Below are 22701 nucleotides of genomic sequence, written 5' to 3'. Positions count from 1 at the left end.
TGCATTACACACGACACAGTAATCTACATGCTCTGTGGTCTGCTTCCATTGAAGTCAATTGATTCAGACTTTGGAATCACATTATGTGTCTAAAACCAAGGAAATAATTCTGCAACCTCTCTCCCTTACTTCAGAAATAAATGTGAAACAATGAAATGGCATTGTTTTATCCACCTATTGAATAACAATGAAATTGCGGTCTTTTTTTGACCAGCAAGGGCCTCAGCGGCTGAGGAACCCACACAGACTGCAACGACTTCTGGTCAGGGGACCCGCATGGGCTGCCGGCCACTGGAGTCTGCTCATGGGGACCAGGTTCGTGAGGGCGCTGAGGGCAAGAAGGGCTCCCAAAGGACCTTGGGCATCAAGTTCATGACGGAGGTTTGGATCTGGAGCTCGGGTTGCTGATGCATCAAATAGGAGTCTATGCAGCTGCAGAGGCTGTGGGAGGACTGGAGGGGAATCCACAGACACTCAATAACTCTGAAGGGACTCTCTTTTGCTCCTCTTTTTCTCTTACTGTATGGGGCGCCGAGTGACACTAATGGTGACTCTTTGCCTCATGGCAGGCAAAAGGCAGTTTTGTATAATATTACTGAAGCACAGTCAATTACACAAAAACTGAAAGTTGCCGAAACTGAAGGCTTTTGTTTGCAAGAGATGGACAGCATCACACTGACCCAGTCTCGAACTAGGGGCAGGCTTGTGATGTGAAAGGGGGAGGAGTCACGAGCCGGCCATTGAGAGCAGGGTCCAACCGGAAAGGTCATGTCATTTACATGTAACAAATATGTACAATAGTGGTTTCACCACAATGACATATTCTGCTCTATTAGAGGACAACAAAGGAATCCTGAATCTACCTCATCAACATTTCTTTTAAACCCCTTCTGAAAGACACTAACCTTTTTGATCACCTAATTACTATCTCTTTTATTGGCTTGAGGTGTGGCAGCACACATCGCGTTGCAGGCGAACCGGCTCCGTGTTTGCCATGGCCACGGCAACCGAGCAACCGGGTCAAGATGGCGCTGCCAGGTTTCAGCTCCCTTGAGGGCAGAGTGCTCTCGGCTGCATCGTTGCATCACAGCTGATACGGGGACAAGACCTGATGGCCGCCTTATAAGGCACAGCGTGGGTTTTTGAAATAAAACAGTCGGAAACTAAACTGACTCCAGCCTGTAGACTCGGTTCTCGTTTCCTCTTCGCAGCTACCGCTACAGAAGTTAACATTTCTTTTCAGGAAGATATGTGAAAGATTTCAAAAAACATTCTTCCAAATTTCCTGTTTTATAAAGGATGACATGAAACCCTTTCCTTGTAACTTTAAATGATTCATTGAAAAATTAATTAAAACAAATATTTTTCTTTTGCTTCCAGGTCTGTTAAAATAAACACAGTATTCTGAGTAGCTAGAAGGTATTCTCAGTAGAATCAATTTTGTTCTCAGAAGGCATACAGAGTAAAACAGTGACACTTTCCAGGTCTATGGATGTGATATGTGTAGGAAATATTTCAGTTAATGGAATCCAGCAGGGCTGGCTCTGTTTTTATAATCTGCATTCAGTCCTTATGAAATCCCATGAAACGGGAACCATTAATCTCAGATACACCATACTGGTTTGTATTATTCTATTTTTACTAAATATTACCATTTGAATGAAACATACTCAGCCATTTATAGACAAAAAGAAACCCTTTGCATTTGATTTTTATTCTTAGATCAAACTCTGAAATCAGCACTGAGTCTCAAACTGTCCAGGCAAAGAATAAATAATGTATTAAATTTCTGGCAGGTCTCGGTGAAAATCAAAGCCTCATATTAATATTTATTGGATTTATAAGAAAACATATAATGTATAGTTCTAATGCAAAAAGAAAACAACCATGATTTCTACATGTAAAAATAAATTCACCTGGAATGCCCATACATCAATGACTTGGAGATATAATTGACAGATTTTCCGAAGTATTGCATTAAAAATATTAATTTTTAAAATTGTATTTCACATTTCATCCCCTTTCAGGTAATCTTCTTAGGCAATGAAATTAATGTTATGGGGCTACATTTATTGAAGCGCAAGGAAACATTGGAATTTACTCACCAATCTGGGTGACACAGTTGGTGTAGTGGTTAGTGCAACGTCATTATGGCGCCAGCGATCAGGACCGGGGTTCAAATCCCATGCCCAATGTTGATAGGACCATACATTTGCTTGGTGTCTATTCAAAAGTTATCAAAATGAAAAACAATTTACGAGCTTTAACCATTTAATTAGTAAAGGTATTTAAACCTTTAGCATCTTAAAAATATATATCTACAAGTTCTTCTGGTTTCTTAGAATAATTTCTCTTCAAAGTCAATATAGAAGGCCAGATTATATTTCATAATATTGGGATTTTGTAATTAATATCTTTTATTTAATAAGCGATTCAGATTTTACTTTAATTTTTTTTAAAACACAATTCGTAGACAGGTGGAAATAAAACCTTTCTGGCCAGTTTATGGAATGCCACACCGCTCACAAGGCTCATAAATCTGAACTGATGGAAGGCAGTGGTCAGGGGTTAAGTGTAAGGAAAGTGGTAAGGATTATTTGTTGTTTTAAGGGTGTTGGGTGCCACCAGTGGCCCCAGTAATGCACAGACAAAGACTGAGGGGAACGATAGGCTTTATTACACTAGAGATTGCTGGCCCGGGTTAAAGCTAGGGAAATGATGAGAGGAAGAGGGTACTCGACCTTTATGGCCTGGGTCACATGAGAGGAGTCCAGGAAGGAGTCTATGAAAGGATGTCATCAGTAGGGCAGGCCAGCCGGTACAGACAACCATATCATTACAGAGGGACAGTGATTAGGCCCTTACTTCTGGTTCCCTTACTGCTCACGTTGATGGAAGCCACGTCCCATTATGTCGTATACAACAAAAGGCCACAGGAATCTAGAACACATTTTGTGGAAGCATGCTGATTATGTGGTCATTGTTCATTACAGGCCATGTCCATGTTAGTTTAATTAACATTACTATTTTCATAATCAAATAAACCAATATAGAATAGCAGAACATCCTTTATTGAAGGCACTCACTCTCAGACGTCAAGATCTTGAGACAACAAGAATTATACCACTTGTTACAATATATTTTTAATGCAATGAGAGGCATAGATAGGGTGGAAGCCCACGCCTGTTTCCCAGGGCAGGAATAGCAAACACCAGAGGGCATATGTACAAAGTGAAGGGAGGGAAGTTTAGGGGAGACATCAGCCTAAGTTTTTTTTAATGCAGAGAGTTGCCTCAAATGCCTTGCCAGGGATGGTGGAGGAGGCTGAAACATTAGGGGTATTGAAGAGATTCTTAGTCAGGGACATGGATGGAAGAAAAGTAGAGGGTTATGGGGTAGGGAGGGTTGAGTATTTTTTTTAAGGAATATATGTGTTGGCATAACATTGAGGGCCAAAGGGCCTGTCCTGTTCTATATTCAATGATAATATATGCATTTTCTTTAAAAAGGAAATAAATCCATATAATAAAACTTAATGCATATGAAAATTTAAAACTATACACAATGAAAAGTTATAATTTCAAACAATTATGACCATTCAGTTTCTTGGTTACCTGGTTTAATAAAGTTGTCAGCTTTATTACAGCTGATTCATCAACTCATAAATTAATTAACAAACTTGTTCAACTTTCAGCTGTCCGCCGGCTCAGCCCTGGGCGCATGCGCAGGCACTCCAGACCGCGCATGCGCAGCCACTCCAGACCGCCCATCCGCCCCCCCGCCCCTCGCTGCACATGCGCACTGACTCGGCGGGAATTCGTTCCAAGGGGAACTCGCGCGAAATTTTTCAACTCGGAGAGAGGGTGAACGAGAAAGAGACGGGCGGGGAGCGTAAAAAACCCCATCGTTTTAAATCAGCTCTCCCGAGTCAGGCGGGAGGAGGGCGTCATCAAACAACTCGCGGCTCAGGCGCAGGAAGGCATCAGGGAGGCGGCCGGGGGGGGTCCCCGGTATCCGGGAGGGAGGGGGGTCCCCGGTATCCGGGAGGGAGGGGGGTCCCCGGTATCCGGGAGGGAGGGGGGTCCCCGGTATCCGGGAGGGAGGGGGGTCCCCGGTATCCGGGAGGGAGGGGGGTCCCCGGTGTCCGGGAGGGAGGGGGGTCCCCGGTGTCCGGGAGGGAGGGGGGTCCCCGGTGTCCGGGAGGGAGGGGGGTCCCCGGTATCCGGGAGGGAGGGATCGCCCAGTATCCGGGAGGGAGGGATCGCCCAGTATCAGGGAGGGAGGGATCGCCCAGTATCAGGGAGGGAGGGAGAGAGGGATCCCCCGGTATCAGGGAGGGAGATAGAGGGATCCCCCGGTATCAGGGAGGGAGGGATCGCCCGGTATCAGGGAGGGATCGCCCGGTATCAGGGAGGGAGGGATCCCCCGGTATCAGGGAGGGAGAGAGAGGGATCCCCCGGTATCAGGGAGGGAGAGAGAGGGATCCCCCGGTATCAGGGAGGGAGGGATCCCCCCGTATCAGGGAGGGAGGGATCGCCCGGTATCAGGGAGGGAGGGATCCCCCGCAGTCCGCCCGGCATTGCCGCAATGGCCACCGAGCAGGTCGCCGGCTACTCGCCCAGCTTCAAGAAGCCCGCGGAGGTGCTGCGGCTGTCCAGGAAGCGGGCCCGCACCTTCACCGGTCACCTTCCCTCGGAGCCGCCGCTCACTTCCCCGGCCAAGAAGGCCGACCACGGCAGCCCCCGCCAGCAGCGCAAGAGGTGCAGGAGGAACCCGTTCGCCAACATCGCCAACACCCTCAGGTTACCAGAGGGGAGCCCGAGCCCTGGGGCTGGGCGACCTGCCGAGGAGAAGCCACACAGCAAAAGGCATCCTCAGGTACCCACCCCTCTGATTTAAATGTAAAGCAGGACGTACAGCATGAGAGTTTATTGTATTTTTCTTCAATCTTCATTTAGTCATTTATTGCATTAAACATCTGGATGACCGTGGCAGATTGTATTTCGCACTCTTGCTACCTGACCTGGCAATGGTTTCCATCAGGAAACAATTTAGCAATAAATACATTGCTGCAGCCACCAGCAAATACCTGCTGTTTGATGATAGTCCAGATATGCACATGGAATTTTTAAACCAGAAATGTGTCTGACAAGATATTTGTTGCAAGCTTTACTTTTGCCACCAATACATTTTGTGACTGCAAAATAACCTGGAGTTCCAGACTTTGTGATCATAAATGAACAATCTGGATTTTGGTCTCTACATCCATATCTGCAATACCAATGTCCTCATGTATTTTGAAAATAGTTTGCAATTGATCGCTTGAATTCTAGCTGATTGTTTATAATGCCCTGTTGCAGGAGATTAACAGAGCACCTGAAAAATGTGCAACTAGCAACACTGAAGAGAGTTTATTGTCAAAGACATTCAGTGTTATAAATACACTGAAGTTCTTCCTGCAGCCACGCATATCATACACCAGCAACGATACCAATTAAAATGACCATAATATTGCCAAGACAGAAATTGGAGAAGTCAATCTTGATACTGTCTAGTTGGTGACTGCTGAGGTAGAATATATGGTGCTTCTCCAATTTGCTGGTGGCCTAAAATTGGCTATACGTATTGGTCAGGGCATTATGTTTCACTTCCCTTATAGTTAAAAAAAAGTTGTCATGGGATCCTTTGCATCCACCTGTAAATGTAGAATGTTTAACATCTCATCTGAAAGGTGAGATTGCTGTTTGGTTTAAAATACTGTGTTGGAGTGTCAGCATGTCGCATTTTGCTTCAGGAGCGTAGGATTTAGCACTTGATTTGCCAATGCACACACAAAACAATTTCAGTATAATTTTAAAAACCTTAAGAAAATATAATGCTTCAGCTGAAAGTTAACACTGCTATTCCTATTTGTGTCACTTAACAAATACATAAAGCTATGATTATTGAAGATAATCCAGTATTTTCTCTTTCTGAAAAATTGAATCTATCCTACATCACAATTTTAACCTGAAATGCGATAGCCACACAAGCAAAACAAGTCAAGAGCCATGTCATGGAAAATCCATTAATGACCATTAATGATCTGAATTAATTTTGGGTAATTTATTTGTATTCTGGCCTCTTGCCACCCAATTGCATATTTTAATGTTTCTTAAGATTTTATTTATCTAAACTTGTTTGCTTTTATATTGGTCTAAATAGGTCTCTTCTATCAGAGGTGAAGATTCCATGTGGGAAGCAAAGTTTATTTCCCAAGAGCCACCATTTCCTCTGCCAATTAAAGTAAGGTTTTGTAAAAAACAAAATATTTTTTTTTAATTAGGTGAAACTAGAAAAGTTCAAAGGTTCCTTTTATTGTCACATAATAATGCTTTAAAAATGTAATATACATGATAGACATCAGCTTTTATCTGCTGTAAGGCAAAGAGAGTCACCATGAGCAATGTCCAATGCCCCTAACAATGGGAGAAAGTAAAGCAAAAGGGAGTCTCTTCAGAGAAACGGTATCTGGATTTGCCTCCAGTATTCCCACAACCTCTGCAGCCGCATAGACTCCAGTTCAAACCATTGGCAACCCGAGTTCCAGATCCAAGCCTCCAATACAATCAGGAAGCTTTCAGGGCTTGAAGCCCTTCAAGAGCCCTTCTTGCCCTTGGCACCTGATAGAATCCCGGTTACAATATCTGGTTCACCAGAGCCAGTCTCCAGCAACCCGCAGCTTAAGTGGGCCCTTCAGCTGTTGAGCACCTCGCTGGTTTGTTGCCGTGATCACCTTCCCTGTAGGGTCATCTCTCAAGCTGCTCCTTTGCAGCGGGGATGTTCTCCCCGTTTCTGGTATGCCAATCTGCTCCTCCTCTGAAGTAGGCAGCCACTTATGGTACTCTGCCCAGCACAGGTGCAGCAATCTTGGGCACAGAGCTCCGTTGTTGCAGGATTTTTAAAAAGTAACACCGTCAGCTCCTTTAACAGGCTGTTTAACCCCTGTATGAGTACAAAGTACAAATGTATATGATTTCATCTTTCAGTACCACTATATTAAACAGATGGAAAGATTTAAAAGTCTGAAGCACCCACAGAGAGGATGAACCAATAAAAGTAATAAAGATTGATAACACTGGTCAATTTTTTTTCCCCAAAAGGTTTGCTTCCTGAAAAAAATATTGGGTATCATGATGGACGGGTTCAAGCTGAACACAAAAGATAATTTCAGATTTGTTGTATCACGTAGGAAGTTGGAAGATTAACTTTTATTGAATTTAACATGTTTAATCGCATAATGATTGCTGACACATTGTGTTAGTTCAAGTGACCTAAAAATGTTTTTCCACTGATTTTCATTTGTACTCAGCAACTGATGCTTCTTGCGTCAGTGCCCAACAATAGTCAGCCAACAGTTGTCTTGATACCACTTTTCCATGGTTGCAATGTCCTGGTGAAAGCTTTCACCATGTTCATCGCTCCTCCGCACTGAGATCAGCTGGGAAGACGTCCAAGTGCGAAGGTAGAGAATGAATTTTCAATGACACGTTGCACTTCATGATTTTGTCAGCTTGACAGTTCCACGCAGGCTTTGGACGGCCTATTAATAGAGTCAACGGTGGTTTTATTTGAAGATTCTGCGACAGCAGGATCTGTACCCAAGATGGTGCTGGCTGATTAACAGCGGTCACGAGAGCTCACAGACTCTGGAGGAGTGGAGGACTGGTGCAGAGCACCAGAAAGTGGGGAGAACGCTCCCATTTTGAGAGGGAGAAGTAGAGGACATGCTGGTGACCACGGCAGTGAACCATTGAGGGGTTCTGGAGCTGAAGAACACACAGACGGGTGCTGTTGGCGACTTGAGGCAAGGAATCCACGTGGATGCTTGCAACTGTGGTTGAGGGATTCACGCTGGGCAGTGGATAGATGGAGACTGGCTGTAGGGGTGCCAGCCATTGGAATCAGGGTGCTGGGGGTTTCCTGATGGTGTCGGAGGTTCTGATCTGGAGCTTGGGTTGCCAATAGCCTGGACTGGACTCCTGAGCAGCTCTGGGGTCTGCAGCAGTGCTGGAGGCAAATTGACAGACACTTGGGGACTCTCTTGCTTCTTTTTCTCCAGGCTATTTCTGCTGATGGTGAATCTGTCCGCCTTACAGCAGATAAAAGTAATTTACACTCAATTTGCTTATACCCCCAATATGTTTTGAACAGTGGGGGGAAACTGGAGCCCCTAGGGGGAAAACCCACGTAGACACGGGGAGAATATACAAACTCCTTCTGGACAGTGCAGGATTCAGACCCTGGTCCTGATCACTGGTGCTGTAAAGATGTGATAACCGGTATGCCAACTATACTGCCTTTTTGCCATTATAAAGTACACTGTTTGACCCCATGAGTTTCTCCCGCATTGTGCTTTTAACTTCAACCACCGTGCTTGCAGACTTTTGTGTTTTACATCTATGATGAGCTTTGGATTACCAGCAACAACAGGAATTTATGCCTGTCCTGGGTAAACTTGTACCTCTCATTTTGTTCGTTTTAGATGGGTCACAGTGTTTGAGCGACCGAAAGAAAATAGACACGCACCGAGAGCACTTCAGTTTATACAAGGCTTTATTACTAAATCTAAAGCTGAATTCACACTACAATATGCAAGCCCTTCCCAATTATACTTATCGATGCCTGGACTGGTCCCAACTGCCGAAGCGAGGCGACAACTGCACACTTGTAGTAGGTTGTCTGGGCGCTGGTAGCAGCTTCTCTACCTCCCTCGACTGGGACGTTAGCTTCTTGCTGAGAGATGTTGCCACCTTTTGGAGACTCTCAAACTTCAGCAGTGGGACCATGGCTTATATTACCCAAAAGTTGTTTACTTTCAGATCTTATCTCTTTGAACAAATGATTTAATTATCTTCAAGGTCTGCTGACCTACAAAAGAAAACTGCATCTTCTGGGCCTCATGGTGGAAGTTGCATAATGTCTACTGGTTCATATGCATCCTGGGCCTCATGGTGTAAATTAGATTATGTCTGATTTGATTCTTAAAAAAAACAAACAGGTTCTCAGCCTTGCAGCTGCAGAAGTAAAAAACATGGTTTAAATCTTCCATTACTGTAATTTCATGGCCTGGCATATTTCTAGGTCTTCCTTACTGTCACACTAAGGGATCAACCCTGGCTCAATAAAAAGAGCAGAAGGATGTAATAAAGCAAGGTCAACTCATTGATCGCTTTAAACTCTCTAGTCCTATTTCATCTGGTCATGAAGGTAGTGAGCAATTAAACAGCTATATAACAGGCCATTAGGCCCTTCTAGTCCGCACCGAGCCAAACACCCCTCTCTAGTCCCACCTCCCTGCACAGTGCCCATAACCCTCCATCTTCTTCTCATCCATATACCTGTCCAACCTTTTCTTAAATAATACAATTGACTCCGCCGCCACTATTTCTCCCGGAAGCTCATTCCACACGTCTACCACTCTCTGAGTAAAGAAGTTCCCCCTCATGTTACCTCTAAACCTCTGCCCCTTTATTCTTAACTCATGTTCTCTTGTTTTAATCTTTCCTCCTCTTAACGGAAATAGTCTATCCACATCCACTCTGTCTATCCCTTCCATAATCTTAAATACTTCTATCAAATCCCCTCTCAACCTTCTACGCTCCAAAGAATAAAGACCTAATCTGCCCAATCTCTCCCTATACTCTAGATGCTTAAACCCAGGTAACATTCTGGTAAACCTTCTCTGCACTCTCTCCACTCTGTTTATATCCTTCCTATAATTAGGCGACCAGAACTGCACACAGAACTCCAAATTAGGCCACACTAACGTCTTATACAATCTCAACATCATCTCCAAACTCCTATATTCCATGCAATGATTGATAAAGGCCAGCATACTAAAAGCCTTCTTCACCACCCTATTCACGTGAGTTTCTACCTTCAGGGAACGATGTACCGTTACACCTAAATCTTTCTGCTCTTCTGTATTCATCAATGCTCTCCCATTTACCACGTATGTCCTGTTCTAATTCTTCTTACCAAAATGAAGCACCTCACACTTATCAGCATTAAATTCCATCTGCCATTTTTCAGCCCACTTTTCTAAGCAGCCCAAATCCCTCTGCAATCCTTGAAAACCTTCTTCATTATCCACTATTCCACCTATCTTAGTATCGTCTGCATATTTACTAATCCAATTCACCACCCCATCATCTAGATCATTAATGTATATAACGAACAACAATGGGTCCAATACAGATCCTTGAGGCACACCACTGGTCACCGGCCTCCAACCTGACAGACATATGAAAGGAAGAATCTCATAACACAGGCAACATTACTTTATTAAAGCTCCATTATATTATAACTGGCCTTCAATCCATACTGGCATTTAGTGGATAATCGTTACATAGATAATATTCCTTTTATGAGCTAAGACGTTGAATGTCAGGAACTTTTTTAAAATATTGATGTTGTAATGGTATTTGTATAACAAAGACTATTTTGAATGCTATCAGGTCTGTGAAATTTGATGCTAATAATCATTGAAGAAAAGAAAATTGAAGAGACAATAGTTTTGGAATAAAATTGTCAGACTTGATGGGCTGAATAGCCTATTTCTATTCCTATGACTTAAAATCCAATTGGTTCTCCTTATAGTGAAATCATTTAGTGCATCATCTTTCAAGTAGCGTAGAACTGATTTTTTTTTTCCTCAAAAAAAAAGTGAGAGTGGTGAAAACTTGTATTGGGCAGATCTTGCTTTTTTTAATGTGGGCTGTAATTGACAAGTCTCGATAATTTTTCTTGTGGTTTTGATTTGCAGAATTTACAGTCCTCTCAAGCTCTACCTGAATGCACTTTATCCAAAGATTTCCCTGCTGACTGGAGTGTTAAAACGAGAGGTCTTTTTACATCCCCTCATCCTTTTACTTGGACAGGTCCACTGAAAGCATCTGAAGAAGCAAAAGGATTAATGCAACACTGCCATTCCTCAAGAGTTGATTTCCCTTTGTATATTGAGGTATTAAATGAATTATTTGTCATCTCATCCTTGTACATTTTTGCTGCAATGAAATTATTGAACACATTTGAAGTTTGAAGCTTGTCAGGTCTATTTTTCTTTGATGTAGAAGGTGGGTAGACCATCCCGGTCAGATTTTGTGTAAATCTAGTTGATTTTCTTTTTCATTTTCATAAAAACTTGAGGTAGTTTGGCAACATTGTCTTGTAGGCAATTAATCAGAAATAAAATGCAGTGGTGTAGATCCTGAACTGAATTGTGTGTTTTAAAAAGAACATTAAAAGATGGATGCGCTATTTGCCTTGGGGAGTCTGTTGTCGATCCTTGCATCCGATGAAATGGTGCAGCTGAGATAGGTAAACTGGTTGACCGTTTTGAGTTTTGTGTGCCTGATGGAGATGTGGGGGGGGCTGGTAGTCATGGTGGGGAGCTGGCTGATGGAGGACCTCAGTTTTCTTCAGGCTGACTTCCTGGCCAAACATTTTGGCAGTTTCCGCAAAACAGGACGCCAAGCGCTGAAGAGCTGGCTCTGAATGGGCAACTAAAGTGGCGTCTTGGTGCCTGCCACATTGACCACCACCAATGGGCTGATATCGCCTCAAACCGTGCATCTTGGCGCCTCACAGTTCGGAGGGCAGCAACCTCCTTTGAAGAAGACCGCAGAGCCCACCTCACTGACAAAAGCCAAAGGAGGAAAAACCCAACCCCAACCAACCAATTTTCCCTTGCAACCGCTGCAACCGTGTCTGCCTGTCCCGCATCGGACTTTTCAGCCACAAACGAGCCTGCAGCTGACGTGGACATTTACCCCTCCATAAATCTTCGTCCGCGAAGCCAAGCTAAAGAAAAGAGAAAAAGATGGATGGGTTAGAATTCCATAGGAACAGCATATTCATGTATTTGCTTAATTTAAAGAGAAATTCAAAGATATTCAAATGAAGGGTGTTCATCTAGAATGTAAGTTCTAATTTCTCAATGACCGCAAACCTTTTTCTCTTGTGTAGGACCCAAGTTCATGCACAGACTTGCGGTGTGCCTTCCAGCAGAATCTTGTATATTGGCTCCACCCCTCTCTGCCATGGCTATCACTTTTTCCTCGAATAGGTGCTGAACGAAGAATGGCTGGCAAAAATAATCCATGGGCACAAGATGAAGAACTCCAACAAATGCTAATGAGTGAATGGTACGTTGGTTACTTTTTATTTTCACGTTAAAAACAAAATTGACAAAAGGAGTAAAATGCCAACAATAACTATTTTGCCATGAATTTCCAAATTACGTTAACAGACTTGCAGAATCGGCTTTAAATTTGAAATGATAATGCTTAACAGTTTTCATTATTAGAAACATAGTAGATCAAATGACCCTCTTATAAATTGTAAATTTCTGTGCTGAATAAGCATTATCTTCAGTACTGAAGAGGAATTGCTTTCGTGATTTTTTAAAAATAAGATTTAAATGTAACTGCTTACTTGTGGAGACCCATGGCTCAATTCTATCCTGGTCAGTGTTATTCTTTCATCCAAGAAAACAGATTACATGGATCTTTAGGAGATGAAACTGCAGATGCTGGAATCTGAATCAAAGGAGCAATCTTATAGAGAAACTCTGATGGTCAAGAAGTATCAGTGAGAGAAAAGAATTGTTGACATTTCAGGCCAGAACCCTTTATCAGGACCGCTCTTGATGAATGGTTCAGACCTGAAGCATAAACGACTCTTATTCTCCCATTGATGCTACTCAACCCTCTGAGTTTCTCAAGTAGGTTTTGTTTTTAAACTGAATCTTTTGTTTTATTTACCACTTGAAAGTTTTGTCCAAATTGTCTGTTGCATTTAATGCCATAACATTATTGTAAATGTATCCCACTGTAAAGCTTGTGTATGATTGATTGCCTTTTGGAATAATGCCACATGAATCCAACTCTTAGAGAATCTGATCTCAAGGTTAATATCTCCAAAGACAAAAGATAATCTAGAAATGAAACAATACTTTTAACTCACTTCGCATGATTCCTTTTTGTTCACTTTTCCAGGTCACTCAGTTTTAGTTCGTTGTACAATTTACTGCGAGCCAAACTTTGCCCTTATTTCTACTTGTGCACATATCAATTCACTGTGCTGTTCCGGGCAGCTGGAATAGCAGGAAGTGATGTCCTTGCAGCCATTATTTCCCCTACAACAAGGGGTCTCCGAGAAGCTATGAAAGATGAAGGTAAGACGCTACGTTTTCAAACTTAATCATCTGTAACTAGATTATTGTAGTTGGTGGGAGTAGAAATGAGGTCAATTCCTAATCAGTTGAATTCTAGTGATTCTATTTTTTAAATCAAAAATATCTTCATCTGGATATTTTGGGTGAATTTTAACAGTGCTAATATTACTTCATATTGTAGCTTCTGAATATCAACCTTCATTCAACTGGATCATAAATCCATTTGTATCTTATTGATACTGTAGTTGTATCATGCTTTGCAATATATCTGTTGAAAAGAAAGTGGGTGCCTTCATTAGATTCCTCTTTAAGGGTTTTTTTTAATTGTGTTTTATCTTTGCACAGGGATCACCTTTTCCTTGCCCTTAATGGAGGATGGTAGAAATGATAAGACAAAAAAAAGTGTAACTCCAGATTTGGGAGCACATCGTTCAAACACTGAAAAGCATGAAGAAATCTTAGATGTTCAGAAGTAAGTCTATCTTGTGGATATCTTGGAAAAGTGAATTTTGTAATACAAGAAAACTTAATGCTTTGATTGAAAGAGAGCCATGTGATTTTTTTTTAAGGCTACTTGAAGAGGCAGCCAGGGAATGCTATTAACTATTGACTATCATGGCATTAATTTTACAAATCACCCAACTATGAGACGTGTAGGCTGCTACAAAAATATTCTTATGCCTGATGAAGAAGTTCAAGACAGTGAAGGAATCCAATCTGAAAAATCGACCATTCATTTTGTCCCACTGATGCGGTTTGACCTGCTGAGTTTCCTTCAGCAGGTTGCCTTTTTGCTGCAGATTTTTAAGTTGCTTTTTGACACATTTATTTGTATATTTTGATCATTCTGAAATGAAAACTAAAAAGGATATTAATTCTATGGAAGCTATATAATTCCTTTAATCTACCATTATGAATGTTTAATGAGCATAAAACATTTTTTAATGTTGGCAGTGGTGAAGAGGACGACAACGATGGTGGAATTTCTTGGCTGAAAGACATGGGCGTACAGGACAATATCAAAAAACTTAATTCTATGTCCATTAAATTGTATCCTTTTAATCTTGTATTCTCGGTGAATGAAGTGACACAATTTCAACCTGACTGATTTGAAGATGCCACAATGTTTAATATCTACTATTTTAGTTTGTTCTGAATTGTTAGCTAAATACTACAGCTTTGTAGCAATCGCATCATTTTCACCAGGGGCGGGTGGTCCCCCCTGGGGGCTACAGTCCATTTCAGGGGGGGGGGGGGCACTGGCTGAAATCATAAAATATACTTTGTGTTTTAGATAGTCAGTAGGCAAGAAGTACAGAAGAAACCAAATAAACTTGATTACTTCACAGGGCGTGTAAACTTTGAGCAAAGTCCTAAGGGGGGTCCAAAGACAAAAAAAAATTTGGAGAATGGTTGATCTACACTGTGCTCTTTGATTTATAAAGTAGCAATTCTGTATGTATGATATTTATAGGGGAAAAGTGTGTTGGTGCAATGCTGCAAGCCACTTTAATTACATTGCCTCTTTCACATCAGTGAGTTTTATGAAGTGACCTTCAGAGTTTATAAGTGAGATGTATTCTGGAGCATATAAAATGTTAACATTTGTTAGCTGAACTGCTTGCAATTCCAACTCACAGTGAACTTATGCAGTTCAATGCATTTTGATGTTTTATTAAAACATTGTTATTTACTACTGGTGGCCTACAGACTACAGGGAATCCCCAGTGAATACAATAAACAGTAATGTTACAGTTTATGGTTATGTATTCAAGGGATTTAATATTTCTGGTCCATTTTAAGAAGGGATTGGTATGTGTTAAGTTGCAGCATTGATATGTTCACTTGGTTACCAATATGTTTTGGAGGAGCATCAATGGCATAAGTATTTGGAAATTGGCAATCCTGTGTCTAATACAATTAATACCATGGAGGAGAAGAGGATCTTAACACTGAAAGGAAGTAAAACTGATTTGTCAAGAGTTACACAAAGTATTATTGTGAGTTATCGTCCACTGTTGTATTCTGTGTATATCCACATAGCCCGATACCAAAACAAGAATACCCTAATTATCTCTTCTTTGACTTTCCTATAAAATACTTGGCTAATTCTTTTTAATGTTGTAATGATTATGTAACCCTTTGCATTGACACTTTAACTGATTTTTCAGGCAAAATGTAACCCACAAAATTATTTAATTTTTCTGCTGTTTATACATATGCTGTGATTGCAAAATTATATTGAGAATTTTGTGGGTGTGAAATATGCTACCCATTAACCCAGCAATCAATATTGAACACTACAGCACTATGCAGGCCCTTTGGCCCTCGATGTTGTGCCAACTCGTATATTCCTTTTTAAAAAAAAAGCCCTTCCCTGTACCCCTCTATTTTTCTTCCATCCATGTGCCTGTCTAGGAATCTCTTATACAGGCTGATAGTTTTGAAGGCCTAGCTCCTTCCTGCTCTTTTATAGTTGTAGTGTCCCCAATCAAACTTCGCCAACTTCCTGTGTTGATTTTTGTATATTTTAAAAACCGATATATCTGTTAGATGGAAGTGGGAGAAAATGAGCCAGAACCACAATCAAAGGTCTGAGGAAAGGGTAGAGGGTAGAATGCAGGAATAATTAAGATAGTGAAATAGGCCTTGTGTCATCTTGAATTATGTCAATGTACTCTGGGAATTTTTGTATTGTCAACTCTGAAACCTTTGCCAGTAGCAGTTACTTGAAAAGGTGTATAACATTTCAATCCTTTACACTAATTCTTTTCTAGAAAAATATTTTGAAAAATGTGATCTGCTTTGTTCTTGCCATCTTGTCTTGTATTTTTCGGTTTTAGTTCTGTTAAATTTTTAATGCATTATCTGTTTTGTCCACAACCTACAAATTCTACTTTTTGCACATCGTTAGTCAAAAATTTCTTGCCTTTGTTTTTGTGCTGGGTGGGTCACGTCTCCAGAATGGAGGACCATCGCCTTCCCAAGATCGTGTTCTAGGGCGAGCTCTCCACTGGCCACCGAGACAGAGGTGCACCAAAGAAGAGGTACAAGGACTGCTTAAAGAAATCTCTTGGAGCCTGCCACATTGACCACTGCCAGTGGGCTGATAACGCCTCAAACCGTGCATCTTGGCGCCTCCCAGTTTGGCGGGCAGCAACCTCCTTTGAAGAAGTCCGCAGAGCCCACCTCACTGACAAAAGGCAAAGGAGGAAAAACCCAACACCCAACCCACCAATTTTCCCCTGCAGCCGCTGCAACCGTGTCTGCCTGTCCCGCATCGGACTTGTCAGTCACCAACGAGCCTGCAGCAGACCTGGACATACCCCTCCATAAATCTTTGTCCGCGAAGCCAAGCCAAAGAGTCAAAAATTATAAAGTCCAAGTCCTAGATGAAAGCGTGTTATAACTCAATTGTTTTTATAATTTTCTTTGTAAGTATTTGTCGAGTTTTCTTTAATGATATTAAAAATTATTTGAAATAGATTATCCTTAATGCTAAAATCCAGTCGTAAAGAACACAACCTTGTGCGAATAGACCACAAGCCTGAATCAGCTGTATTAGTAAAAGGCCCTCATACATTCACTTTGCTGAACTTCCTTATAAACAATAAGAGCATAGTTGCTGGTGCTGGACCCCAGGCAGGACTCCCACCTACACTTTTGGCACCTGTTGCCTTCAGAGGAGCCACGATGCAGACATTAAAGGTGATGTGTAATTTTTTTTTCTTAAATTAAATGCATCTGCAGTGGAATATTGTGGTAAATCTTACTGTTAGTTTGATCATTTTAGATTTTCTCTTTACTCATGCCTTTATCTCACTTCAGGCCCCTTGTGTAGTCTGGTTTTCCCCAAGAAACATTGTTTATTCACAAAACCGGCCTGGACCAAATTATTAAACAAAGTGAGATCTTTGTAATTTTTAAACCTGCCTTCCTGCCTTAGCTGCCAATCTGAAACAAATAGATTTTAATCTTATCTGGGAAGTATATATTTTTAGACCTAATCAGAAAGGACTGTTTTCAACCTTTTATGAACTCCTTTTAAGATTTAGTGATAGTTCTTGATCTAACATTAAGAAAGTTTGGGAACATGACTTTCAATAACCGTTTCCTGAAGATACATGGGAGCCATTTTGAAAAATGTAGATTCATCAACTTACTGTGCCGGATTTTCCTTATTACAGTTTAAAGTAGTCTGTAGGGCCCACTATTCCAACATTCATTTAGCTAGATTTTACCCCAGTGTATCCTCTAAATGTGAAAGGTGTACAAAGTACTTTATAATCATATGTTCTGCCTATGTCCTTCCCTCTGTAACTACTGGAAAGGGGTATTTACTACACTATCTTGATATAAATCACTCTTCGAACCCTTTAATTGCTATTTTTAATTGCAATCATCTTCATGATTGCTAGAGGCCGTTTTGCTGCGGTGGAAAGATGTTGTCCCTCCCACACATGCACAATGGTTATTGGATTTGATGGCATCCCTCTCTAGAACCAATTAGGTCTCAACTACTAAAACAAGTTTTTTTTAAATTCTCTTTGGGTTCTTTTTCAATTATCTTCAAAATTTTTGTAGATCAATTATTTTTGCTCTTCATTAAAAATATTGTATTTTTTCTCTTTTTTGGAAATATTAGTATTGAAATTAGTAGTTGACGCCTGGCTTTACTTTGTAGATAACTTTTGTGCAAAAGTAATAATTTTGCATTTATTTAGGCAAGAAGTACTAACATTAAGATGCCACATTCTTCTGGGATGAAGGAATCTCACAGCCTTGAGATCACGGGTCCCATCATGCCTCATGCCCTACACAGTCTTTCGTTAATGCTGAAGTCGGCACAAAAAGGAAACTTCACAGCCAACTTTCACTCTCATGAGCCTACGTCGGTGTTTAATGTAGCTCTCAAATTGGAATGTCAAGAAGGCAAGGTAAAGGACAATTTTATCTTTTTTATAAAAAAAAAAGCTTATTCTTTCAAAATTTGAGTAAAGCTTCCTGGCAGGTTTTGAAGCTTTACTGCAGACAATATTTGCAAATGGTTAGTCATGCCTCGCATCTGGTAATTTTTTGAAGATGTGATCTAGAAGGTTGTTGATGAGGATATATAGCTGTGGATGTTGTATAAATGGATTTCAGCGAGACATTTGATAAGATTCTGCATGGTAGCCTATGCTGTATCAAAGGTGAGATAGCAGAATGAGTAGAAAATTGACTTCACGCAAGAAAGCAGAGGGTTTACACCCATCATAAATCGGGCTTGTATTAGGAAAAGTACAGGCCAATCTGTCCTATGCACGACCTTGAACTGAATCTGAGTAAAAGGTACAAATTGAAGAAGTATTGACAAGTCAAAAAATTCCTTCCCATAAAATAATCGGAAAGTCGCTGCTCAAATTCCAGTTCTCAAGCACCATTAATTTTATCATTGGATATAGGACGTAAATTAAGTAACCTGTTATAAATGTTAGCGATCAGTCCTTTTTGGGAAGGATTTAATTGAAGAAGGGCATCAATCAAATTGGTTAAAAAGGCAATCGGAAAATTTGGTGGGAAAGAGTGTAGCAAACTCCTAATGTGAAAATATCTTAAAAGATGTATCTTAGGCAAATTTAACTTTTCATTTAATTGATTATTCCTTTATCTTGCCATAGGGTAAAAGCTTGGTCAGATAATGTTTTCTTTTTAAAAATTGGTATAAATTTTAATGGACAGAACAAAATTATTTAAAACAAAAAAAACTTCCAAAATTGAAACCAAATTCTTAATGTATGTCTGAGAATTGGATTAAAATCTTGTTTATATTACTTTAGATAATGCAAAGGGGAGAGAAGTACCAAATAGGGGAGTTAGAGTATCCTCTAACCAAATTTTTCTCCAATTCCACCCACAAAGGGCAAATCATTCACCCCAGAATAGAAAGTCCAACATGTAATATATCATATATTAATTGCCCAGTAATAAAACCTGAAATTTGGTAATGCCAAACCATCATCTTTGTTTTCTGTAGTAATGGTTTAGCCAATCTAGAACTTTTATTATTCCACATATAAGATATTTTAGACTCTAATTTGTCAAACAATACTTTAGGGACAAAAGTTGGGATAGCTTGAAATGTATATAAGAAATTCATTAAAATTATAATTTTAATTGCATTCGACCTACTAATGACAACATCAATGGTGACCATTTCATTAATGTTTGTTTAGCATAATCAATCAAAGGGAGATAATTATATTTGTATAAATCCTTAAAGTTTTTTATAATTTTTATACTGAGTTATATAAATTGATTTTTAACAATTTTAAAATGGTAATTGATCATATAAATGTAATTAATTACATTTTTATTTAATTTCAATAAGCAAAGATAACAGAAGGAATCCATTTTTTTTAAAGAATCAGATGTATACCAACAAATCATCTGCATATAATGAAACTTGGTACTCTTTCCCCTCTCTAGATACCATGGATATTAAGGGTTCCAAAGCTAGGTTGAATAATAAGGGGGCAACCTTGACACGTACCCCTATGTAACCCAAAATAATATTTGAAGAGACCACTTTGACTCCTGTTTTGGTCTCGTACAAAGTTAAATAATTTTTGGCAAGGTGTTTTTGAAACTTTAGCTAAAGTGTTGGACCTAGATTTACAGCCAAACTTAATCACAGCTGTATTGGGATCAGACTTTGCACCTGCTTCAGCCCAAAGCCTTTTCAACGTTGAAGGCAAGAAGAGCTATATTACTCAAATGGAAAATTGCAGTCTGACCTCTTTCCTCAATTATGTCATGCTTAGATTTAGAAAAAAATTAGAAGTCAGACATTTGATACTACCCTTAACTTTGAAAAAACCTGGTGACATTTATTCAATATTTTTGTTTGACTCAAACTAATAAACAAATTTGAACCACTTCCAGTTTGTTTTTTCTAAAAGTGTGCTGTGTTTACTCAGGAAGAATCTCTTCTACTTACTGTGAAATTGCTATCAGAAGAGATTGAGCAGTTTTTATTTTTTGGGTTGTTTGTTTTTTTCATCAGTTAGATTTTTGTTTTATGCATTAACTTTTTAATTACTCAATGTAACTGTCAATGTATGGAAGTGTTGAATTAATTTGAAAGTACTTGATTGTTGATATTTTTCACATTTTCTGTATTTTTTTGTGGAAAATTAATAAAAAGATTAAAAAAGAAAGAGGGTGATGGTGGAAGGTTACCAGTTATACATCTTTTATTAATCTTTACTCATTATTTGTATCAGATACTTTTAACAATGGTTAAGCCAAGCCCAGTTTTAAATTTTTAACTGACTTTGAATGTTTAAACACTTGAACAATTAAAATTAACACATCAAAAATGTTTTGATGAATGTATTCTTGGCCATCTACCTCATCTATTTTAATTCAAATATATGGGCTAATTGTACATGACATTTGTTTAACAAGATATTTGGCTTTGGGAATGTTTGTGAAAATTTTAGATGTTCAATTAAATGAATGACTTGTGGGAAATTCAGTTGTGTATGGTGTAATTATCTCATCACCTTTACATAGATTAATATGGAGACAATTTACTTTTGATTAATGCACAAGAGTTGACCATTCAAATTCCTTTTCGTTTTAATAGGACCATTCTTCAAGTGAGCAATCTAATTTTGGTCTACACCGAGAAACTCTGAATCAACTAATGCAACAGCCAACCATTGGAAAATTCTCCATAAAGCATCTAGAAATGAATGACTACAAATATACATGGAAATTGTGAACACAAATTTCAGTAGAAGCTGTAATTTACTTTGTTTTCAACCTTTCAGTTGATGAGTGGTGCGCAGAAGCTACAAATGGATTTTAGACTTTGAATGAGACCAAAACATATAAACTACATTGCCAAACCTATTTATTAATATACTGTACATAAGGATCAGATTTATTTTTAATGAATATGATCAATGCATTTGGGTTTTTTTTTATGTGGAGCTGAGACTTTTGAGGTTATTTGAAAAGTCTATTTTATAATTTGATGTAAGGGAATTTTTTCCCACCTCATAGTCAGATTATGCTATAGTCAATTTACTCCTGATTTCTGGAAATGAGATGCTGCCAAGATATAGGATAACAAATAAAATTCTGGATCTGTAGAAGTTGATGGGTTTTATTTGACTTTTTAAAGTAAAACTATTATCTGTATTGAACAAATGTCCAGATTTTCACAATTACTTTATTTTGTAGATTATAAACAGCGAGCAGGTATTTTTTTTTCTCTGGTGTTAAATATTCAAATTATTTAAGTTACCTGATTTGGATACGACTTGAATATAATTTTGTTCTATGCCCACGTTTAACTGCCTGAAATGCATAGTAATTTGTTTGCATGGGGCCCTTCACATGGCTGTTTTATGCTAGTCTAAAAAATATTTCCTACCTCAGTATTGAGTTTAAACATCTGCCTCATCAAATAATGAAACTGATGAGATACAAAACTAGGTCATCAACCTCATTTTATTGGCATGTTAGTTCTCTCCAATTCTGTTCATCAATTACATGCTTATTAAATTTTTGTACATCGGCAGGATACAGAATTTACTTTTTATTTGCCCTGACACAGCAATGGCTGAAAATGCTGATATGAACAACTGTGAAGCTGCTTTTAATTTACTCTTCTTAAAATGTTGGTTTTTTTTGCTCAATGTATTTTATCTGTAAATTAATTTTGGCTTTTAAGTGATGAGGTTTAATTAGACCTGGCCTGTTAATTGATTATAGCATATGATGCAGGCATATTTCAGTTTGTAGCAGACTGCTTAATAATTAATTATCAAGCCATTTAAAGAAGGAAAAGGTTGTAAAAATATTAGTTTTTACTTTAGCAATCGACGTTGAACAGATTTTGTTCAGAAGCTCTAAGTTGATAAGATTTGAGGATAAGTCCAAGGTTCAGAATTGAGAATGTTATTTCACTTTCTTATGCTCTGCTATCGCAGCAAGAATTTAAAGAGCCTTATTAAGTATTAAAGAAACCAATCTTTCATATAACCAAAACAAGTTTGTCAACTTCTCATGTGCTACTTATTTCTAATCTAATTAAAATAATGCTTTGAATTTTATTTTTCAATTTTGCTTTTATTAATATATCGAACATTATATAGGCTGTTAGATTCAGGTCTAAATTTGTTAGACTTTTTAGAGGTTTGTGGCTATAATAAAAAGGCAAGGGCAGCTGAGTTGATTGCAGAAGTAAGTCTGTAAAAGTTTAAGTCACTCAAACCTCTAACCACATCCTGAACGAACAGCTGGTTACCATTTGTGGATAAAGGTGAAATGCCAACAGTTTCTGATAATTTGGTGTCTGAATGGTGGGATTTTCATAAATCAAGATCTTGTGCAACTGTTCTGTTAATTTTTCATTGCCACTCATATCCATGTGCCAGATAACTGATTTCACAAATAATGTACCAACTCTTCTAGCAATTCAGTGACTA

General features: G+C 39.3%; 1 protein-coding gene and 1 long non-coding RNA gene across 2 annotated transcripts in view; one reads left to right on the top strand and one right to left on the bottom strand.

Annotated features, from left to right (window-relative positions):
• The window catches only part of LOC138739771 (uncharacterized), a 120577-nt gene extending 116602 nt beyond the window's left edge, over positions 1-3975 (bottom strand). The window contains exons 1-2 of the long non-coding RNA XR_011342406.1: positions 3615-3975; positions 2106-2223 (exon numbers count right to left, since the gene is read on the bottom strand). This is a non-coding gene — a long non-coding RNA (uncharacterized lncRNA). The remainder of the gene's footprint in view (positions 1-2105; positions 2224-3614) is intronic.
• A 455-nt stretch (positions 3976-4430) lies between these two features.
• Positions 4431-22326, top strand: LOC138738504 (protein downstream neighbor of son homolog). Its single transcript, XM_069888816.1, has 10 exons — positions 4431-4878; positions 6205-6285; positions 10808-11005; positions 12010-12188; positions 13041-13219; positions 13565-13691; positions 14174-14269; positions 16729-16927; positions 17944-18156; positions 20850-22326. Exons 1-10 carry the CDS (start codon positions 4588-4590, stop codon positions 20985-20987), a joined length of 1701 nt encoding a protein of 566 aa, XP_069744917.1. The 5' UTR covers positions 4431-4587; the 3' UTR covers positions 20988-22326.
• The last annotated feature ends 375 nt before the right edge of the window (positions 22327-22701 follow it).

Source organism: Narcine bancroftii, chromosome 7, assembly GCF_036971445.1.
Source record: "Narcine bancroftii isolate sNarBan1 chromosome 7, sNarBan1.hap1, whole genome shotgun sequence".
Lineage (NCBI taxonomy): Eukaryota > Metazoa > Chordata > Chondrichthyes > Torpediniformes > Narcinidae > Narcine > Narcine bancroftii.
Note: the sequence above shows the minus strand (reverse complement) of the source record. Positions and strands in the feature narration are given on the sequence as shown.